At 42.2% G+C, this 18499-nt stretch overlaps 1 protein-coding gene across 2 annotated transcripts in view; it reads right to left on the reverse strand.

Annotated features, from left to right (window-relative positions):
- Nucleotides 1-18499, reverse strand: part of nav3 (neuron navigator 3) — a 230372-nt gene that overhangs the window by 43502 nt on the left and 168371 nt on the right. For both annotated transcript variants that reach the window (XM_039791195.1, XM_039791196.1), the window contains exons 14-16: nt 5127-5250; nt 3397-3706; nt 1796-2522 (exon numbers count right to left, since the gene is read on the reverse strand). In XM_039791195.1, coding sequence (XP_039647129.1) covers nt 1796-2522; nt 3397-3706; nt 5127-5250 — 1161 coding nt within the window. The remainder of the gene's footprint in view (nt 1-1795; nt 2523-3396; nt 3707-5126; nt 5251-18499) is intronic.

Genomic DNA, 18499 nt, shown 5'->3' on the forward strand with positions numbered 1-18499 from the left:
CCCCAAACGCCTGTTCTTGTAACTTTGGTGAGCGGGTACAAACTCATTTTGGTGAAACTGGATCCTATTTTATGGAGAACATTTTTTCTGTTTTTTGTGTTTATCGGCTGCTCTGCCTCGACTCTCTGGAATTTAGTGAGTTTTTCTGATGGACAGAAAGCAAAACTTGTTGCTAAAGTAACGCTAGCTGCTAACTGTAGCCGCCGTCAGCTATTTAGCTGTGGTGCAAGGACTGGGAGCTCGGAGCACCCGGGGAGTGTTGGTGTTTAAACTGCTAGCACAGGAGCTTTGGGTCGCTGGGAGGAGGAGGTTTTCAGGCCCGGGCGAAGGGGAATGCTGGCGGGTTCAGCAGCCTCTACAGACATCATGGAAGAGGCAAAGAGAGCTGACGGAGGACAGAGCAAGAGGCCGCCGGACAAGAGTAAATCTCGAAAGGGACTAGTAGTCCTTGAGAAGACCTTTGCGGAATAAAAGGGTGCAAGACAAATGGCGAGCTGGCCATCTTACTGTTGGACTAGTAAGTCATATTAGCTGGTTTGCTACGTCTTGTGTTGTTGCACTTGCTTGATGTTTGGCTGTGTTAGCCAAGTTGTCGACTCGCTCGTCTTTGATCATGATTAATGTAATAATAACAAATGCACGTGTACATCTGTCAATATTGACCACAGCGGTGTAGAAGTGAATTGCATTCGGAAACTCAAGGGGCGCCAAAACACATAAAATAACGTTATCCAATGTTGCTTTAAACTACAGATAAAACACTAAGCACACTTCCCAACACATTTATCCTTCGCAGCAAACTCCACCTCATTTCAGCTGCAAACTCTCAGTAATTTACATCAACACATCTGCTTTCACAGCTTTGCCCGTTTCAACCCTGTGACTTTAAATAACCTAATCTGTTAGGCCACTCTGTTTGCCTCCCACATATGTTCAGACAGCCTGCTACTCATATTTCGCCGGCCCCAGTCTGTCATCGCAATCACATAAAATATATAGGTGACGCTCTCTTGAGGGAAAAAAGAAGAGGCTTGGAGACATGCAGATGAAACGAGTTTGCTTGACAGATCGGATGGGACGCATGTTTGGACACGCCTGCTGAGCGCATGCTTCTAATGAGTCAGGGATTGGCGTGCCGAGAAACTCCTCTCTCCTGTCTGTTCCGATCAAGACTGCTAAGCTGGATATGCCTAAATGAAAAGCCATCACCCTTTCATCTTCGGAGTAAAGATATGTTTCATCTGCAGTGGCTTATCACCTACGCCTGGGCACAATCTATGTAATGGCAGCCCTTGGCTGTGCAGCCGAGTAAACACGCTCAATCAATCTTTCTATGAAGGCGCTAAAACATGATTTATTAAGTGTCTTAAATTCATTTTGGCGCATCCAAACATATCTAAATTTGCCGGAGATGACAGAGTAGTTTTTTTAGCCATGGTGACGCTACACCACTACAGATGACGTCTTCAATAAATGCCCCTATCTGTTACAGGAGTCTTGGGAACAGTCTGCATCAGGTAAACATTGCTGAGCACCACAAACATCAGTTCATTATAATGAATGAAAATAAAAACTTAAATTCTAAAATAGATTGAACCAGAATCGTCTAAGAAAGACCTAAACTTATATTGCAGCTAAAGGCATGCTTGCTGTACTGAGAAAAGCACCCGTTATTGCTAATAATCAAAGGACTGAAAAAGTTCAGCATGTGATGAAATGCTTGATTCATGTAGAAACACACATGGCCAGGGACAAAGACAGAACAGAAGCTGTAGGCATGTGCTGTGTGTCTGACCTGCGGAAAGTAGGAGAAGCAATATCTGGGTACTTGGAGCCGGGCTGCCTGAGGCCTGACTGGCCTGTTGAACTGGAGGTGGGGCTGGACTTGGGGGAGGTGGATAGTCCAGCTGTGGTGTCCTGGTCTGACACCGCCACTTTCTCCTTGTCTGTCTGGTTGATGGTGATGGGACTGGAGCGGTCTGAGCCCACTTTTCCATCCCTGCGTTTGGCACCCGCTTGTGTCGCTGCCCCTCCAGCTGACTTGCCACTAACGTTGGAGTCGATGCTGCTGGAACTGGAGCGATGCCCGCTGCGCCCGGCTGCCACCCCGCTGGAGGATTTGGCCGGTCTGGGTAGAGAGCGGTACTGCAGGGTCACTTTGGAGCCACTGCAGCTGAGTAGGATGCCGTCATCCTGGGGCTGCGAGCCATCCAGGCTGGTCTTACGCACACTGCCGATGCCTGTGCCTTTGCCGAGGGCAGCTGAGGATTTGGGCGCCTTGCCCAGGGTGGCTGAGCCGCTGGCGAGCGTTGCACCACTGGAGGTGATTAGGGTACCACTGGGACCCTGGATCTTCTTGTATCCAAAAGAAGCAGTGGTGGGTGGGCGTCCAATGCCAGAGGGAGGTTTCTTACCTTCATCTCCACTACTCTTCCCAGCGTCTGAGGGTGAGCGCTGGATGGCAGCTGAACTCTTGGAAGGCGCCTTGCCCTTCTCAGAGGCCTTAGCATCATCAGTTTTGCCTGTCAATTTGCATAAAGACGTATTAGCATAAATACAAAAACATTACCCTCAGCAGATTCTTGGCCCAACACTTGTTTTTATCACCTGTGGTGCCACAGTGCAGGAAGGAAAAGCCAAATTAGTGTACATTTTGGCCAACAGCCAGAGGCCTGTTCCAAGCTCAGCTGCATTTAAAAGCAATACTTACATGCAACAAAACTGCTAAACTTGCTGAGTGGTATCAGTGAATAAAAATCATCAAATAGTTTTCGGCCAGAGGCAACAAATCCGCTGCAACTCATAACTCTCCATTCTAAAACATGTTCCACCAAAATCAATATTAGTATAAAAGTGAGGCACATTATAGGCCCTTTTAACTAAAGACATTTTGATGTGTCATTGGAGGAAAAGCAAAGTGTTTAAAATAATAAAATGAATGAAGTAGGGATGCTGATTTGTTTTGTGACCGACAGCCAACCCCTGATTAACCGATCATTTACTGTTTAGTCGACTAGCAGGCAACTTGTCAGCTGTGTGTCTGCCTGGCATACTCTGTGATGGTCAATGTAACCCGCCAGTCCTCACCAATATAGTGGCATGCGTCACATAGCTCTCTGCTGTGAGCGCCGACAGATTATCTAATACTTTATTTATTAAGGGCCCGATACAATGAAAAACACCGTTTCTGTGTTGGTAACTTGTAGCCTTTGGACATTTTGTCTTACTACCTGTATCATCATATGGACATATTTGTAAAAAGTGCTTTTTCCTTTTTTTTTCACTTTCACTTTTCAATAAAGATTCAACACATTCACATCACATCACATCACATCACATTGAGTGTCCTACTGTACTTCATTTCCATTTTTAGATTATAAAAACAACAACTCCTACCTGGTGTTTTGTGGGCAGCAGAGGTACCCTTATTCCTGGGTGGTGTGATGCCCACCTGGGCCGTCATGCCCCTCCTCCACGAGCCTGTCTGGGACATCTGGGCCAGGGCAGCGGCCTTCTGACTGGCGTCTTCATACTGGCCCTGGGCTTGAGAGGAAGAGGAGGATGAGGAAGGCTTCCAGCGGGAGGAGCCGCTGCTGGGGTCCATGCTTGTGTCCAGCTCCTCTTCCACCTTCTTCAGGTCCTCGGCTCCGGCCCAGCTGCTGCTCACTTCCTGCTCTGCATGCTTGGACCTGCTTTCTCTCTGGGACTGGGGAGGGGGGTGATGGTGGTGGGTGTCAAAGAAAGCAGATGAAGATAGATTGTTCAGTAAAATAATGAAACTATGGTACTAAAATCTCAAATTTTGTAGTCTCCACACCAGTGGGGGAGTTTTAAAAATACTACATGCTCACCACTACGGTACCATGTAATGAAAGATCTTCTTGGCATACTTAAGAAAATTGGTAAGCAATGATGTAAAGTATTGGCTATTTCTAGTTAATAGTCTAAAACATAAACCTTCGGTATGACCCTTTAAGAAACATTATTTGAACGCATACAGCCAACACAATGAGATATAAGTCCCTGCACAAGCGGAACAGCAGGGAGCGTGTCGGCGTGTGAAGTCATAGCTATCTTTGGAATTACCCATGTCCAGATCCCACCTTTTGGGACACATGCAAACACACCCACGCAGCAGTGATAACTAGCCTACCTTGACAGATGGCCAGTCTCCCTAGCAACACCAGAGTCTCTTAGGCCCAGTCTGTTGAGTATTTCATGAGGGGCCAAAGATACTTGGCAGAATATAGCAAAAGCCGGTGGGGAGAGCTGAGCAGTGGCCTTCAGTTTGCAGTTTATTCCCTCAGCTTTGCTGTCAGAGCTCACACACAGACTGGCCTTGGCTTCATGCTAAACCAGCATGTACGTAACTCCGCATTTGATGAATACATTTAGTCAGATCTAGCAATTCAATCTATTTTTAGCACACAATGAGACTTGATTTCCATCTTTTAGATCTCATTTTGTATCAGTATCTGTTACTGCTTTGTAAACTTCCCCTGGCATGATTTGTGTTAAGTGATTTAGTACTGCACTTTCATAAAGTTCAGGGACTCACAAGAGACACGTTAAAAAAATAATGGTCAAAATCTGCCAACATTTCCTGACTTTATTCTCTTGTTTGGGACAAACCAGTCATGCAAAGTCATGACCCACCCTACTCTGCCTCTGACTGGCTAGTACTTTGTTGCCTTTGTTGATTGGGTTTAGGCATGAGGAGTGAGATAGGCTAGGGTAAAAATAACAGGGAAAGCCAATCAGAGTAGGGAAGCTCATGCCTTTGCCATCCTGGGAAGGTCTACTGGACACAGGTGTGCTTTGAGCTAAATGCTTATGCTAGCATGGAAACATGCTCACAATGACAATACTAACATGTGGATGTTTAGCATGTATATGTTTACCATCTTCACCGTCTTAGTTTAGCATGTTAGCATGCTAACATTGGCTAACTAGCACTAAACAAAGTACAGCTGAGGCTGATGGGAATGTCATTTGTTTTGCAGATATTTGGTTATAAACCAAAGTATTTAAGAAATTAAAATGATGACCTGATGATGGCACAGGAGAAAAACTCAAGGATCACCAAAGCTATTACAATGCTAAAAGGTTAGTGCTTGTGTCCTTACCTGCACTCCCTTGCTTTTGCGTGATGAGCTGACAGCGGAGTAGGAGGGTGTGTTCAGGTCATCGGTACTGATGTTGTCCAATGTGTCGCTCAGGCCGCTGCTCACAGAGCTGCTGTCGTCCCAACTACAGGAGGAGAGGAACAGAGGAGAGGGAAGAGTAGAAGTCGGTAAGTTAATTTTTCTAGCTTATGTAGTAAATCAAGGACGGTTTAGAATGGAGACACCCCAACTCAGAGTCATTTCCTGTATCTGTGTAACATGGGCTTCACCACTGCCACGCCTCTTTAGGAGACTAGCAGCAGGTCCTGAGCGTATTAGTCTATATCAACGACATTTTCTGGGATTGTTCAGGTGCCACCGGAAATTCCGCCGAATGTCCCTAATTTTGGCCGGATATCCGTTAATTGCTCTTTCTTTGTGTTGGCGTTCTAAACTCTGGTGGATTTCTGAGGACTATGGTTAACTGCTCCTCAGATCTCTGCAGGGTAAATCCAGACAGCTAGCTAGACTATCTGTCCAATCTGAGTTATCTGTTGCATGACTAAAACAACTTTTGAACGTACACGTTCCACCAAAACAAGTTCCATCCCGAGGCTATTCTGCAGAGGCACCATTGCTCCGTCTGGCGCTTAGCGACATAGACATATACAGTATGTCTATGCTTTGTGACGATTGTGATTGGTTTAAAGAAATGCCAATAAACCAGAGCACATTTTTCTCCCATCCCTGAATGCTATGTGGACTAGCCAGACCCTCCTCCGCAGCGCTGTGGAGGAATGTCTGGCAAAGCGAGACTATGAGTGTATTGACTCCAATGGGAGAAATGAATGTGAACACAGATTATGACCTTTTCTTTCACCCCATAGTCACCAAAGCAAATATTGGACCCATTTTCACAAGCCACAAATCTCCCAAACATTCTGACACTAAAATGGAATTTCTCAGACGAACGAATCAGGAGAAAATCAACTTTGTTCAAATCCTGTTTCCGTTTAATCAACAAACTCGATCTGGCAACACAGATAAGCTAACGTCAACTAATGGTTGTGAACGCTGTAACAAAACAAATTTTCGTGATATGGCTTTTTTTTGTAAATATCTAATGTTAGCAAAAGAAGATTAGATTCAACTTTATTGTCATTGTGCAGAGTACAAGTACAAAGACAACGAAATGCAGTTTGCGTCCAACCAGAAGTGCAAAAAAGCAGAAAAGTGCAATGTGATATACAAGTATAGACAGGTGGTAAAGAATTTAGAAATAATAAATATTAATTTAGCAGTTTCATCTGTCTGTACACAGCAGTGCTCTGTGCTTTACTAACAAACTGCCTGCACTCCATCTGCCATCTTCATCTTTTCACTCTAATTAAAACTTTGAAATGTCACGGAAGGATTGCAGAAAAAAAGCTGGAATGAAGTATATGTATAATTTTCTCACCAGCTAGGCTAGCAGACTGGTAGATCATTTGTAATTGCCCAATTTGTCTTTTCAAACAGCTGTGCTCCTTTTGAGGGCCCCATTGACTTGTGGGTATTTGAGTTCTTTTTTTAGGAAGAAAAAAAAATCGGCATCGGCTCATTAATCGTTAAGCCTCTCATTAACTCTGAATTTGCGGAGGAATAAAGAGATCTTCACTGTCTGGCACCTTCATTATTTAGCTGTTGTTGAAGGCTGACAGAAACCAAGAGCCCCCGAAATGAGGAGTGTATGGATCGAACAGGGATCACTTTCACACACACTCTGTTAATTTACAACAGATTTACAGCTCGGACACTCCTGCAATAGTTTCTCTAATCTCCAAACTCATTTTTCAGCTATCAGACACAATAAATCACCTTCAATAGTAATATATTCTCTCTCTCACACACACACACACACACACACACACACACAAAGAATGACAGGCAGCCAGCACCGCAGCTGTGACAGCTTACACACTAACAGTATGGACACACAGATACTGCACGAAATACTGCATGTGCATTTGCCTTTGTGTATATGCCTTAGTTTGCATGACAAATCTTACTGAAACATTCTTAAGAGTTTAATTTAAATGTGGAAGGAACAGTAATGAATGAGCAGTGCAGTAGACAGAGCGAGAAAGATGAAAATCAATACTTATAAAATGACACGGTGACAGATTACAAAGAGCCAACTATTTCCTTTAGTAAAGATCCTTTCATCTGATGGGAATTTTCAGTCTGACGAATTCCAAACACACCCTGCATTTAAAATATAAAAAAAAAAAAAAAAAAATCCAAAACTACTTCAAGAAGCTAATTACACTTTTTTTCAACCAGTCAATTCAGCTCGCCATCTATAATTCATCGCAGACGAGGATGAGACCCGACGGCTGCCTGAAAATTGGAGAATAATGAGTCGTTCTTTAGAAGGCTCACAAAGGAGGAAGAAATGTGGGCAAGCCGGAGATGTGGGGACGTGAACACGAGCGGTCCGGGGAAGATAATGGCGTTATTGATTTTCTAAAGTTTGCTCAGACAATCAATAACCATAAGAGTTGTTGTGCTTAAAACATGCATGCCACTGATCAGCTATATTGCATCCTTTTTATTAAATGGAGTGTTAATAGTCGTGAAAATAACATGAAAAAACATCTTAACGTGAAACAATCTTGCTATCATAAAAGTTAAGCAGCTTGTTTGTGTGGGGATATGTAAAGGTAATTGCTACATGCAAAAATGAATAGATGGTCTGTATTGATCTGACATCTGTAAAAGGTTTGTGATGAATGCAGGGCAGGGCAGACACCTTGCGACCCAGTTGTCCACTGGTGCAGTGTGAAATTGATTTGCTCTTATGAAAGTTACAGAATGAGCAGCATTTATCTTCACTGCCCAAATCTGACCGGGTCTATGACTCGGCAAAGAAGTACAAACTGTAAGGCTTTGTTTCAGGATGGAATATTCTAACTGCATATAATATGTTTGAATTATGCAACATTTTGGGCTGAGGAAAATAAAACATCCCATTTCTGTCATTTCATTACAAGTCTTTTCTGTGGTCAAGTTGCTAAAAATCTGTTTTGTTTAGAAAAGAACAAACCACGAAGAAGAAAAAGGGCAACGGGCCTTTGTGTGATTGAACATCATAACCAATTAATTTTTTTTGCCATCCTTGATCTGTCATTTTGAGATTTAATTTGCCTTCAATCCAAAGCCATTATCGGAGAAGCGCCTCAGAGATGGATGCTTAAAGCACAGAGCCGCGTGTCATAAGAAAAATAAATGGCATCCTTGCTGTCAATCGGAGCTTTGCTGTCGTGTAGCTACAGCTTTACTGCAGTTCTTTAATAAAAAAGAGGCTGCTGCTGAGTGCTCTGAGTGGAGCTCTGATATCAAACACGAGTCGGGCCGAGCGTCAGAGGAAGTGTTTCTGCACACACACAGGGCTTTTGCAAGCCAAGCCTGTGGAAATCGATGGCTTTGAAACATGCCTGGCTTGTTTCCCTTTAATCATTTCCTCTCATCTTCACTTAAGCTTGTCTTTGCTGATGCTGTGGCTTTGTCTTGATTTGAGGGCAGCATCATATGCAGCAGCTGACTGCTTGTTTCCAAGAGGGCAACAGCAAGTTGAGGAACATAACTGAGTGTCTAGGTTAAATGTAGAGTTGTTGCTGGGCGGGGTTTTTAAGGTTTGGCGGCAACAGCGGCTGCCCGGTCACCTTGACAATCTGATTTAAAGTTACCCTGTGCTCAGCTTTACGGTGACAGGGGAGGTGCCGTGCACTCTGCAGCTTCCTCGGAGACCAGCCTTCAGTGCGTGACAGACAACAGGGGCAGTCAGAGCCAAATGTAATGCTTCCAACAAAATGAAGCAGTCCAAAGTGACTTGGCTACACTCCAAAACACAGCCTTTGCCTGCAGACATACACAAAAAACGGTGTCTATAAATACTTGTATTTATTTGGTGTAAAAAAATATTGGTTCTGAGAGCAAATCACATTTTCAGAGAGAAACATGCTTTAAAGATGAAAATTAGAAGAGAGCAAACACACAGATGGTATTTTACTAGTGCTAATTGCTCCTTGTGCCTAATTGCACATCTCAAATATCATTCAAGCTTCTTTTAAAGTGAGAAAAGGTTCACTTTTTTCATGTCACTATTCATTTCCTCCAAACGGAGACAAATTGGACTTGATAACATGAAATGCTGCACTTTTGCTTGGGTAATACAAAGGAGTGGAATGGTGAAACAGCAGTGAGAGGATGGTTAGTCTATCATTATAATACGCAAGGCAGATGGCTGTGAAGAAGCTCATTGACTTCCAGTTCTTATCTAAACATGCAAAGAGTCTTTTCCCCTGGCTGCAACATATCGCTCCTTCCCCCTATGGTGGTCTCTCTAATACAATATTGAAAATCTTCTTTCTGGAGAATTAGTCTGAACTATGGGTTTCTTGGGTAATTCTTGCTTAATTAACATAATGAGTCACAGGGAATAGCTCTTGGAGTCATAATCACAATGTAAAGATGACCTTTAGCTTTTGCATTCACTTCTTAATGTAATTCTTTAAGCAAATTAGTGTTAATTACCAAACTGAGTGAGTATAATGGAACACAATAAAAAGCAGAACTAACTTGCAGAAAGGAGATGCAAACAATTGACATATAGGTAAAGACGTGAGCACAATGGCCTCAAAGCTTTCAGGTAATGCTGTAGAGACAGTAACAAAGCTAGTACATGTACATGATTGGCTGTGTACACTGCTGCTCTCTTCCCACAGCTACCCCTGAGGGGCTATTGAGAAAGGCCATTAAAGGAGCTTTGGGTATTCCATCTTTGGTTTGTTTTCTAATAATAATAACTTATTATTTTTAATATGACGTTGTCCCTGGTATTTACACAGTCCACTTTTATTAAGACACTTTTATTAAGGCATTCAATGTCTAACATTAAAGATACAATCCTTAAAGCTTTAGTACTTAACTTTTTGATATTAATGAACGTCCGTTACATTCAAGCCATTGCCAAAATAACCATTTCATGTATGTAGATTTTATGATTACCTCTCTATATAGTAGTTTCTATTTTTAGTGGCGGGGCTTTAAAATTGCACATATGGGATTCCCAGGAAGCAATGCAGCATGTTATCCAGCATCCCTGTTTATTCTCCTTCAGCCAAATCAGAGTCACCAGTTTCTGACAATAAAACGTTTCCTCCTCAAATGTCAAAACATGGGGTGGTTTTAAACGTGAAGAATTCCTAGGATATGTAATGTATTTGTCACTGAGGTTAGCGCTGATTCATTAAAAATGCTTTTACAAGACAACAGTCTTTTTTTTGACCATATCGCAGGGAGTAATGAAACAAGAAGCAGCAGCCACAGTGAATTGTTAGTATTTCTAAAATAAAGTAGCCGCTCAATGAATGTTAGCTGCCCTCAGAACTGTGGGACACTATAGCAGACCACACATGCTGCTCCCACCAGCAACGGCGCATGTGGCTTTATCAACCAGGACTGAAATCTTAAGGATTATGATTTTAAGATAGAAAATAAGATCATGAAAACTGAATCATAGGAACAAAAAAACTATAAAATCCTCAGATTCAGAAAGCGGACAAGGTAAAAAGTATCATAGACACCCAAAAAGATGTCACATCATTAAAGACGGTTGTAACCCCAGCTTAAGATGCCAATTATGGCTTTCTATCAGGGAATGCTATCGAGCAGATATTGTTTAGCCGTTGCTTTAAAGTCAAGAGGATACAACTCCTCTTTAAAAAAAAAAAAAATGAGGTAGCTTATTCCCTGCCATGGCACCAGCTCCCATTTTCCAAAGTATAGGGAGCACCAACAACTCCAAAAACCCTGCAGATAGGGCTGGGAAACCCTTTATGATGCCATCCTCAGTGCCGAGCTGCTCAGCGCACACTAACAGATGACCGTGGTTGTCTGTATGAATGGGAAGCTGGGGACTGCTGAAGAAGAGCATCCGTGTTCTGTGGATTTTCCAGGTATAAAAGGTCAATATCAACAACAAAAACTAAATTGCGCTCCTCCTCCTGAGAGCCTATCTGACCGTAACCGGTTGAATATTGCACCGGGCCGATTCCCTGGATCAGCTCTGACAGAACAGAACCGTGTCTAACCAAGCTCCTCCCCTCAGACGCCACACTTTCACATGCGCGTCACCACATCTCTTACGGCGAGGGGAGGGGGGAATGAACGGCCAAACTCAATAACCCTAACCGCGTGAGCCGGACTTTTGTGTCATAACATCCTAAATTAACAATGAGCAACAATGTACAGAGCAGAATGCTTGAGAGGAGACAGCTGTGGAGAATATTTTCCTTCTCTCCCGTTTTCATAAGAGAGGCAGTGAAATGGGCAGATGGGCGCCAAACAAGTCATAGTCTCTCTCTCAAAATCCATCTGAACACACAATGTATTTCCCTTGTGATAGTTCTGCGCCTTGGACAAACACAGCTGTAAAGCCTAAGACTGTAATGCCCTACATAGTGCAACCTTTTCATCAGTCAGTGTATAGCAGGGGTTATATGGAATTGTATGATAACTAGTGCTATAACAAGGTATGACCTGATTTTCCAAACCCTACTGGAGACCTTTTGGGGAATATCTCGCACTGAACACCAAAAAGCTTGAGTAGAGCTGCTCTCCAGCCAAAGGCAGCGGGCGGGAAGGTGCAACTTTACCACACAAATGAATGTTTACTCTTTCAAATGTTTTTTATTTCTTTGCAGATTCTATTGCAAATCCTTGATTTTTTTTGCCTGATGCGTTACAACATGCCATGAACGCACTGCTGTGGCTCCACTCAACCATGCAAATATTATCTCATGCAATATTCAATACACTTGGTCTTGTTCTTTCAAGGAGAAGAGGAGAGGAGAAGATGCTATTAGCAGCATGAACAAAGAATAACGTCGCTGAATACACTATATCATGGACATTATTGAGATTTTGATGAGGGGGTTGATAAATATTTGGGGGGAATAGTGTTTAAGTAAGTGAAGATGGGATGTCTACAGATGGGAGAATGCCACGCGCACTTAGAGGACCTCTTACGTAACAAAACAGGGAGGGAAAAAACGCTCCCATGTAATGGCATTTGAAGACACTGGGACCAGTTTGGATTCACGAATGGATTGTGTTTCACATTTAATGGAGAATATACAGTATATCATCAATCCTAACTCAAATTTTTTTCATTTTTACGTTTTTGTTTCTGTTTCTTTGGCTAAAAACTCCTGTGGATAAATATATTAACAGATTTAAAAATAAAATATAAAAGAGCAATTAAAAGTAAAAAAAGACGTCGTGAATGAATTCCTTTTTCCTCATCCTTTGATCGTCTAGAGTTTAAATTATTTGTGTACAAAGAAACATCTCTTTCTCAAAGCTGGAACGAGGTTTTTGCGGCTGCTTGATTGACAGGAAATGGGAGGCTGAGAGAGTGGGCTGAGCATCTTTAAATGAACAAATGAGCTTTATCTACAACAGAGATATTATCTCTGAACTAAAGCTCATACCAAGGTCTAATGAAAGCCAACCCAAATACCTCCATTGTGAATGTAATATTAATCGTGAGACTGAAAACCTTTTCATTATCAATTCATGCCATTCTTTTTACTTGTTTACTGGGCAGCTTGGCACTTCCATTGGTTGCTTGTGTATTCATACTGTGGGAACTGAAGTCTACTTGAGTTCTTTCATACTATTCTATGGACCTTAATCTATCCTGCAGTCTACAATGACTTTACCACACCCACATTATAACCACAAACACAACAGATGGTCAAAGAACACAAGTAGAAAATGTCCAAAACTAAAAATAAAAAGCTTGTTCAATTGCATGTAAATTTGTCTAAAATAAATAAAGGGATTTCATAAATCAGATAAAGGCCTAAAATCAAAGTCATTGTGTTTTCTGGATGCTTGCTTCAGGTACCACAATAAATCAATAAGTGTACATAGTGCTCTGAGTAGAAAACCCCCAGAAGAAAAGCCACAACAAAGACGTCCTTTTCCAACCACCATGACAACTATCTGTCACAAACAGACTTTGAAATGCACAGTATTTCCTCTCTCTCCCACACACAGACATATAGCGCAGGGCTCTGTGATGTAAATGGAAAGCACTCATCCTCATTTGCCTGTACCATAATCCCAGGTAATGCCCCTGAGCTCTTGCAATTAAACACAAGAAAACACTAAGACATCCTCGCAAATGACTTTACTCTTCTTCTCCTGTCTGTGTGCTGCCAAAGCCGGCGATAGGCTCACTTTCTGCCTGACTCCGATGGAGTGCAAAAAAAACCAGCCTACCGGGAACAAACAGTCCGACTCAACTCACACAAACTCACAGCACAAAGAAGCATCAATCAGCTGTTTACAGGTTGGGTGTGTGCTAAATAGTTTCTGGCTTTGCTGTCAACTCACCTCTAGTGGGATGGATGCTGCCTTTGAGTTGGTCTGTGTCCCTACTGCGCCTACTACCACAGGAGGCAAAACCCCACCTGGCAAAGAAGCTGGAAGCTGTGAGACGACTGGGAGACAGAGAGGAAATGGGAACGAGAGACAAAGGAGGAAAGGACTACCTCACTCTTCCACTTTCACCCCGTGCTGCTGCTGCTGCTGCTGGCTCCCCCTCCTCTCTCTTCGTCTCCCCTCCCCACCAGGATGGGCCTGTCAGCCCTCGGAGAGGCAATCAGACATGTCGTCAGCAGCGGGATACCAAGGGTTAATTAAAGCAGGATGACATTGCAGAATCCAGCCAAAATCAAGGAGGGCTTTGCTGGATGAGAGCCGACTGTGCTTTGTCTTTGCCGAATGCCTCTGACTGGAAGTGATCTCATGCATAATACGTGAGATGCTCAGAAAAGTCAGTCCGTACAGCCTCGTGTTGGGACATTATTCATGACTCTCAAGCACTGTAACGGCCGGCAGTACAGCAAGAAGAAAAAGATGATCGAGTTGCTGGAGTTGGTCCATTCGTATTTATTTATCCAGGAAGACTAACATCAGTGCCACCCTAACTTACCGTCACATAGTGCTGGCCAGTCTTTATTTGCTGATGTCTGGTGTCAGAGGGCAGTAAATGCCACTCGGAGAGCAAGAATTCTCTTCCAAGAGATCACAAACATTATGAGCCATCCTGCCTCATCCTTTGGGTTTTCTGGTCTCTGCTAATGATAACCAGTAAATTCTTCTATATATTGCAAACAAACCTTTGTTTCTCATGCTGGAAGTGTAATTGTTTTTTCAGGAAATGAACTGGATACAGGTTGAATCTACTACTGTGAAATGGGACAGGATGATAGTGATAAACAAAGCAGGCCTGTGTTTAAATCCAAGATGTTTTGGATTATTGAGACCGTGTCACAGGAAGAGAAAACATCTTTTGCATATTGACAAAAAAAAGTGATCAGACTTAATCGACTGGAATCCAATTCAGCTCGGCACAACTCGATTAAAGAAATGAACAGAGTGACCTTGGCGGGAAGGGGCTGGACATGTGTACGTTGCCAGGCAGTGACAGACAGCAGTATGTCACTGCCTGGCTGGGCTGGTTAAAAACGTTCAGGCTTCCTACTGCAATGCAGTCAAAGACGACAACAAAATGGGGGTTTATGGCGAGCTAATGCAACCCAGCAGGAGCGTGTTCACGTCTATTACAAACTGCTGGCAAATGTGCAACCCACCGCCAGCTCAACCGCTGACCTCCTCCTTAGCCTGGAAGGAGATACACTCACTAAACCATGTTTTTTAAATACACTACACTGTACCCAACATATTTGTATTTTCTTAAAATCAGGAACAACCAACTGGCCTATAGACCAAATCACGTCCAGGTAGACAAACCACAGTTGATTTGAATAGCGGAGAAATGTGAAAATGGCAAACTTGTTTCTTTCTGTTGTCATTTTCAGCCTCAACTATAACGTTTAAAGATATATAGTTAAACAAGCACAAAACAAGCGATTTGCACACGTCATCCATCGTGGGTCGTTGGAGGATGTAATGTGCAAACCTGGCATCATCTACTGTTCTGGCACAGGGACTCCTTTATCTTTCTCGGATCATGGCATTACAACTTGATAGACAGTGGCAGCACAAGAGTTTGAATCCACCCCCAGTGATCTTGGATTGTGTCCACAATCAATGATGAACAACCAACATCTGACTGTCTCTCTACGGGAAACAGACTTGACAGAGTTGCCACAATTAAGTGAGTACTGCAGGGTTTTCACTACCATAGTAAGGCTTAGGTGCAGCACCCAAGCCATTTTGGGCAGCACTTAAGCTGAATGAATGTAAAATCATCAAAACGAACTGAATGACTTTTCTCAGATCTAATGATTGTAGTTGTTTTTTTTGTCTTTAAGCTTTTTAAGTGTTATTTATTTATTATGTGCTCTAGCTTTTTCAACCTTTTAGACAGATATGGTAATAATAATGAGCCAAAATGATGTGAAATTGTACATTTGTTCATTAACAATGTTATCTGCACCTAAGTCTTCCACAAACCTAGGGAAAACACTGCACTGTATGTCTGTCCTGACACTTAAAACTTGACACCAAAAGATCAAGTCTTTTAGGATTAATGATGAAGATGAGGTTAGAAACACAATGTATGTATTGCATATGGATTCTATTGATATTTTGTTTGGATCATTACAGGTCTTCTTTCTACTGATCAAAAAACAAACACCACAAGCAACAATAGGTTCTATGCGACTTCATAAATGTCCGACTGCCATAATTACACCATAACACTCGTCATTTAACAAGATTACATTTTTTATAATCCACAACAGAGTCAGGCTCCATGGCACTAAAGTGAATTAGCAATGATAGGAGCTTCGTCGATTCTTATCTTCACAAACTCATTAGGCATGTCAGATGATGAATGGAGTCTCATCTGCGGAAATTTTCAACCTAATGAATTGATGCAACAGAAGTCCCCCATAGTCTACTTATCCTAAAATCTATCTTGCATTAAACTGTATACAGACAGAAGTATCTTTGGCGAACCCCATTATCTACAGCCACATTGCAGTACTGTAGCGTCTCTACACCAAAGACATTTAAGACCATCCCAAGTCACTTCTGCTGGGTGAAAATACTAAGAAAATAGAGAATGATTTCAAATGCTCCAATTGTTTTTTCAAAGTTATGAATAGAATAACAACAAACTGCTAAACTGCCTACAACACACCATCGTTCAGGAACAAGATATTAAAATGATAACCAGAGCTAAATGTGAAGCTTCAATTGTATGGTTCTTTTTCCTTTTTTATCACAACTTGTTTCCAACTGCATCACAAAGAACACACTATGACTCATAAAGCATGGAGACAATTGAATCTTGAATTAATTCCTAATCCAAATAAAGTCTCCGGGGCACAAGCTCTGCATCAACAGTCAAACGAGCTGCAGCTCTCTCCTCTGTAAACACTCTGGCATTTTAACTAGACAAACTTATTTGATTAAAAGTTTGAAATCACCAAAGCGTTGAGGCTCGACATATATTGGAACCATTGCGGGCAATGGAGGTAATGGCTTTCTTTCTAATACAGCACCACATCACTGCACAGTTAAGTTCCACGGGTCACCTTCTTGTTCTCTTACATCACATTACTTCTAATGTAGCTTTGGGGTACAACAGTTTGACACACTGTGTTTACATGTGGAGTTTTAGGCATTTAGAGGCACCCAAATATGAACCTTACACTCAAAATACATAATTCCAGGTAGCAATCTCCTAAATGTCAAGCCTGTCAACAGTATGACGGCATGGCCTGGACAATGCACATGAATTCACATGGGGTGTCGTACATTCTTTATACGTGACCTCTTCCAACACATGCATTATGCACTAGGTAATAAAGTAACAATATAAATGGCTTATTACCCTACTATGTCACCTTTGTGTCACTTTAAGATGAGTCATCATTATGGCATCACCGTTTCCCAAAATCACATACAGTCAGACCGCTGAAGAGCTGGGTGACCATTAACAGATCTCATAATGCATAAAAATGACAAGAAACATAGAGATAGAGAAGGGAACATGCAGTAAAGGTTCCTGACTGGGCCCTGAACTGTGGACACAACAGGAGGATGTCCAAAGCTCTTAATAATTAAATTTTTCCTCTGATCTGTAAAAACAGTTAAAGCTAAGGATGTATGACAAATTATCAGTGGGAGAAGGAAGGTCAGAAAACTGGGAGAGTGCCCAGCCTAATCATTTTCATACAGTCCCTTAACATTCATAAAAAAAGGCATATGGCAAATACTGATGCTGGAATGACCCGTGTGAGCTGATCTAGAACTTGACCACATGGGACCTGTCATCAATCCGAAAGAAAAACCGTCCGGTCTGACCTCACCCAGCATTACGCTTTCGGCCTCGTCACCCCCGGGTCCAACCTGATGAGTCCAGGGGGATCGATCACCTATGGGACCTGGGCAGGGAAATCGCGCAAGCTTATCTGTGCTATCGGCATATTGACGGAGAGCAACGCGCAGAGGTGCAAACGGAGTAAACTACGCCGGCTCTGCAGTTTTGTTGAAGTCACCGTGAGTCACGGCGATGTCGATAAAGTGGTTTCAAGTGTGCTTACACTTTTTCAAAACTTCACGCAGACACCATTCACTGTGATATGATATTAATAGCGAGCCGAAAGCAGTCGCTGTGTTGTTGACTTTACACTTCCTGTGAGACAAGCAGGCACAACAGTGGTTTCTATGCCCTGGGGACTGACTGATAGACTGAGGTTGTAAGGCAAGGCAACTTTATTTCTACCTTTCAGCAACAAGGCAATTCAAAGTGCTTTACATGAAACATTAAAGAGCAATTAAAAATGGTCATGATGGAAATAAAACAGGCTAAAAAACAATAATATACAAATACAAGAATAAAAGTTACAGTGAGTAAGAAATTTAATAGGTTGTAGGGACGGGTTTGGGAGGAGAGAGGGAGGGGTTTTATTTTAATTTTTGTTTAATGTGTAAAATGTGTAAATATTGTGTAAAATATTCAAAATAAATAACATAAGGTTCTAAGTAAATAGGATAATTAGGTTTGGAATTATTTTTACAACTGAAATAAGTTTTTTGTAATTACAGAGGGAAAGTAGCAAAAAAAGTACTGTTGGATACCGGGAACCGAATTTCAGGTACCGGTATCGGTACTGGTATTGGTTCAGATGCGAAAGGTACCCAACCCAGATTATTTTTTAACCTTGGACATAATCAGGTTAGCTGTTTTCTGTCCTATGCTAAGCTAAGGTAACTGGCTGCTTGCAGTAGCTTCATGTTAGCGTACTGCTATGAATGGTATCAATATTCTCATCTAACTCTCAGGAAGAAAGCACATTTCCCCA

This window comes from Perca fluviatilis, chromosome 23, assembly GCF_010015445.1.
Source record: "Perca fluviatilis chromosome 23, GENO_Pfluv_1.0, whole genome shotgun sequence".
Lineage (NCBI taxonomy): Eukaryota > Metazoa > Chordata > Actinopteri > Perciformes > Percidae > Perca > Perca fluviatilis.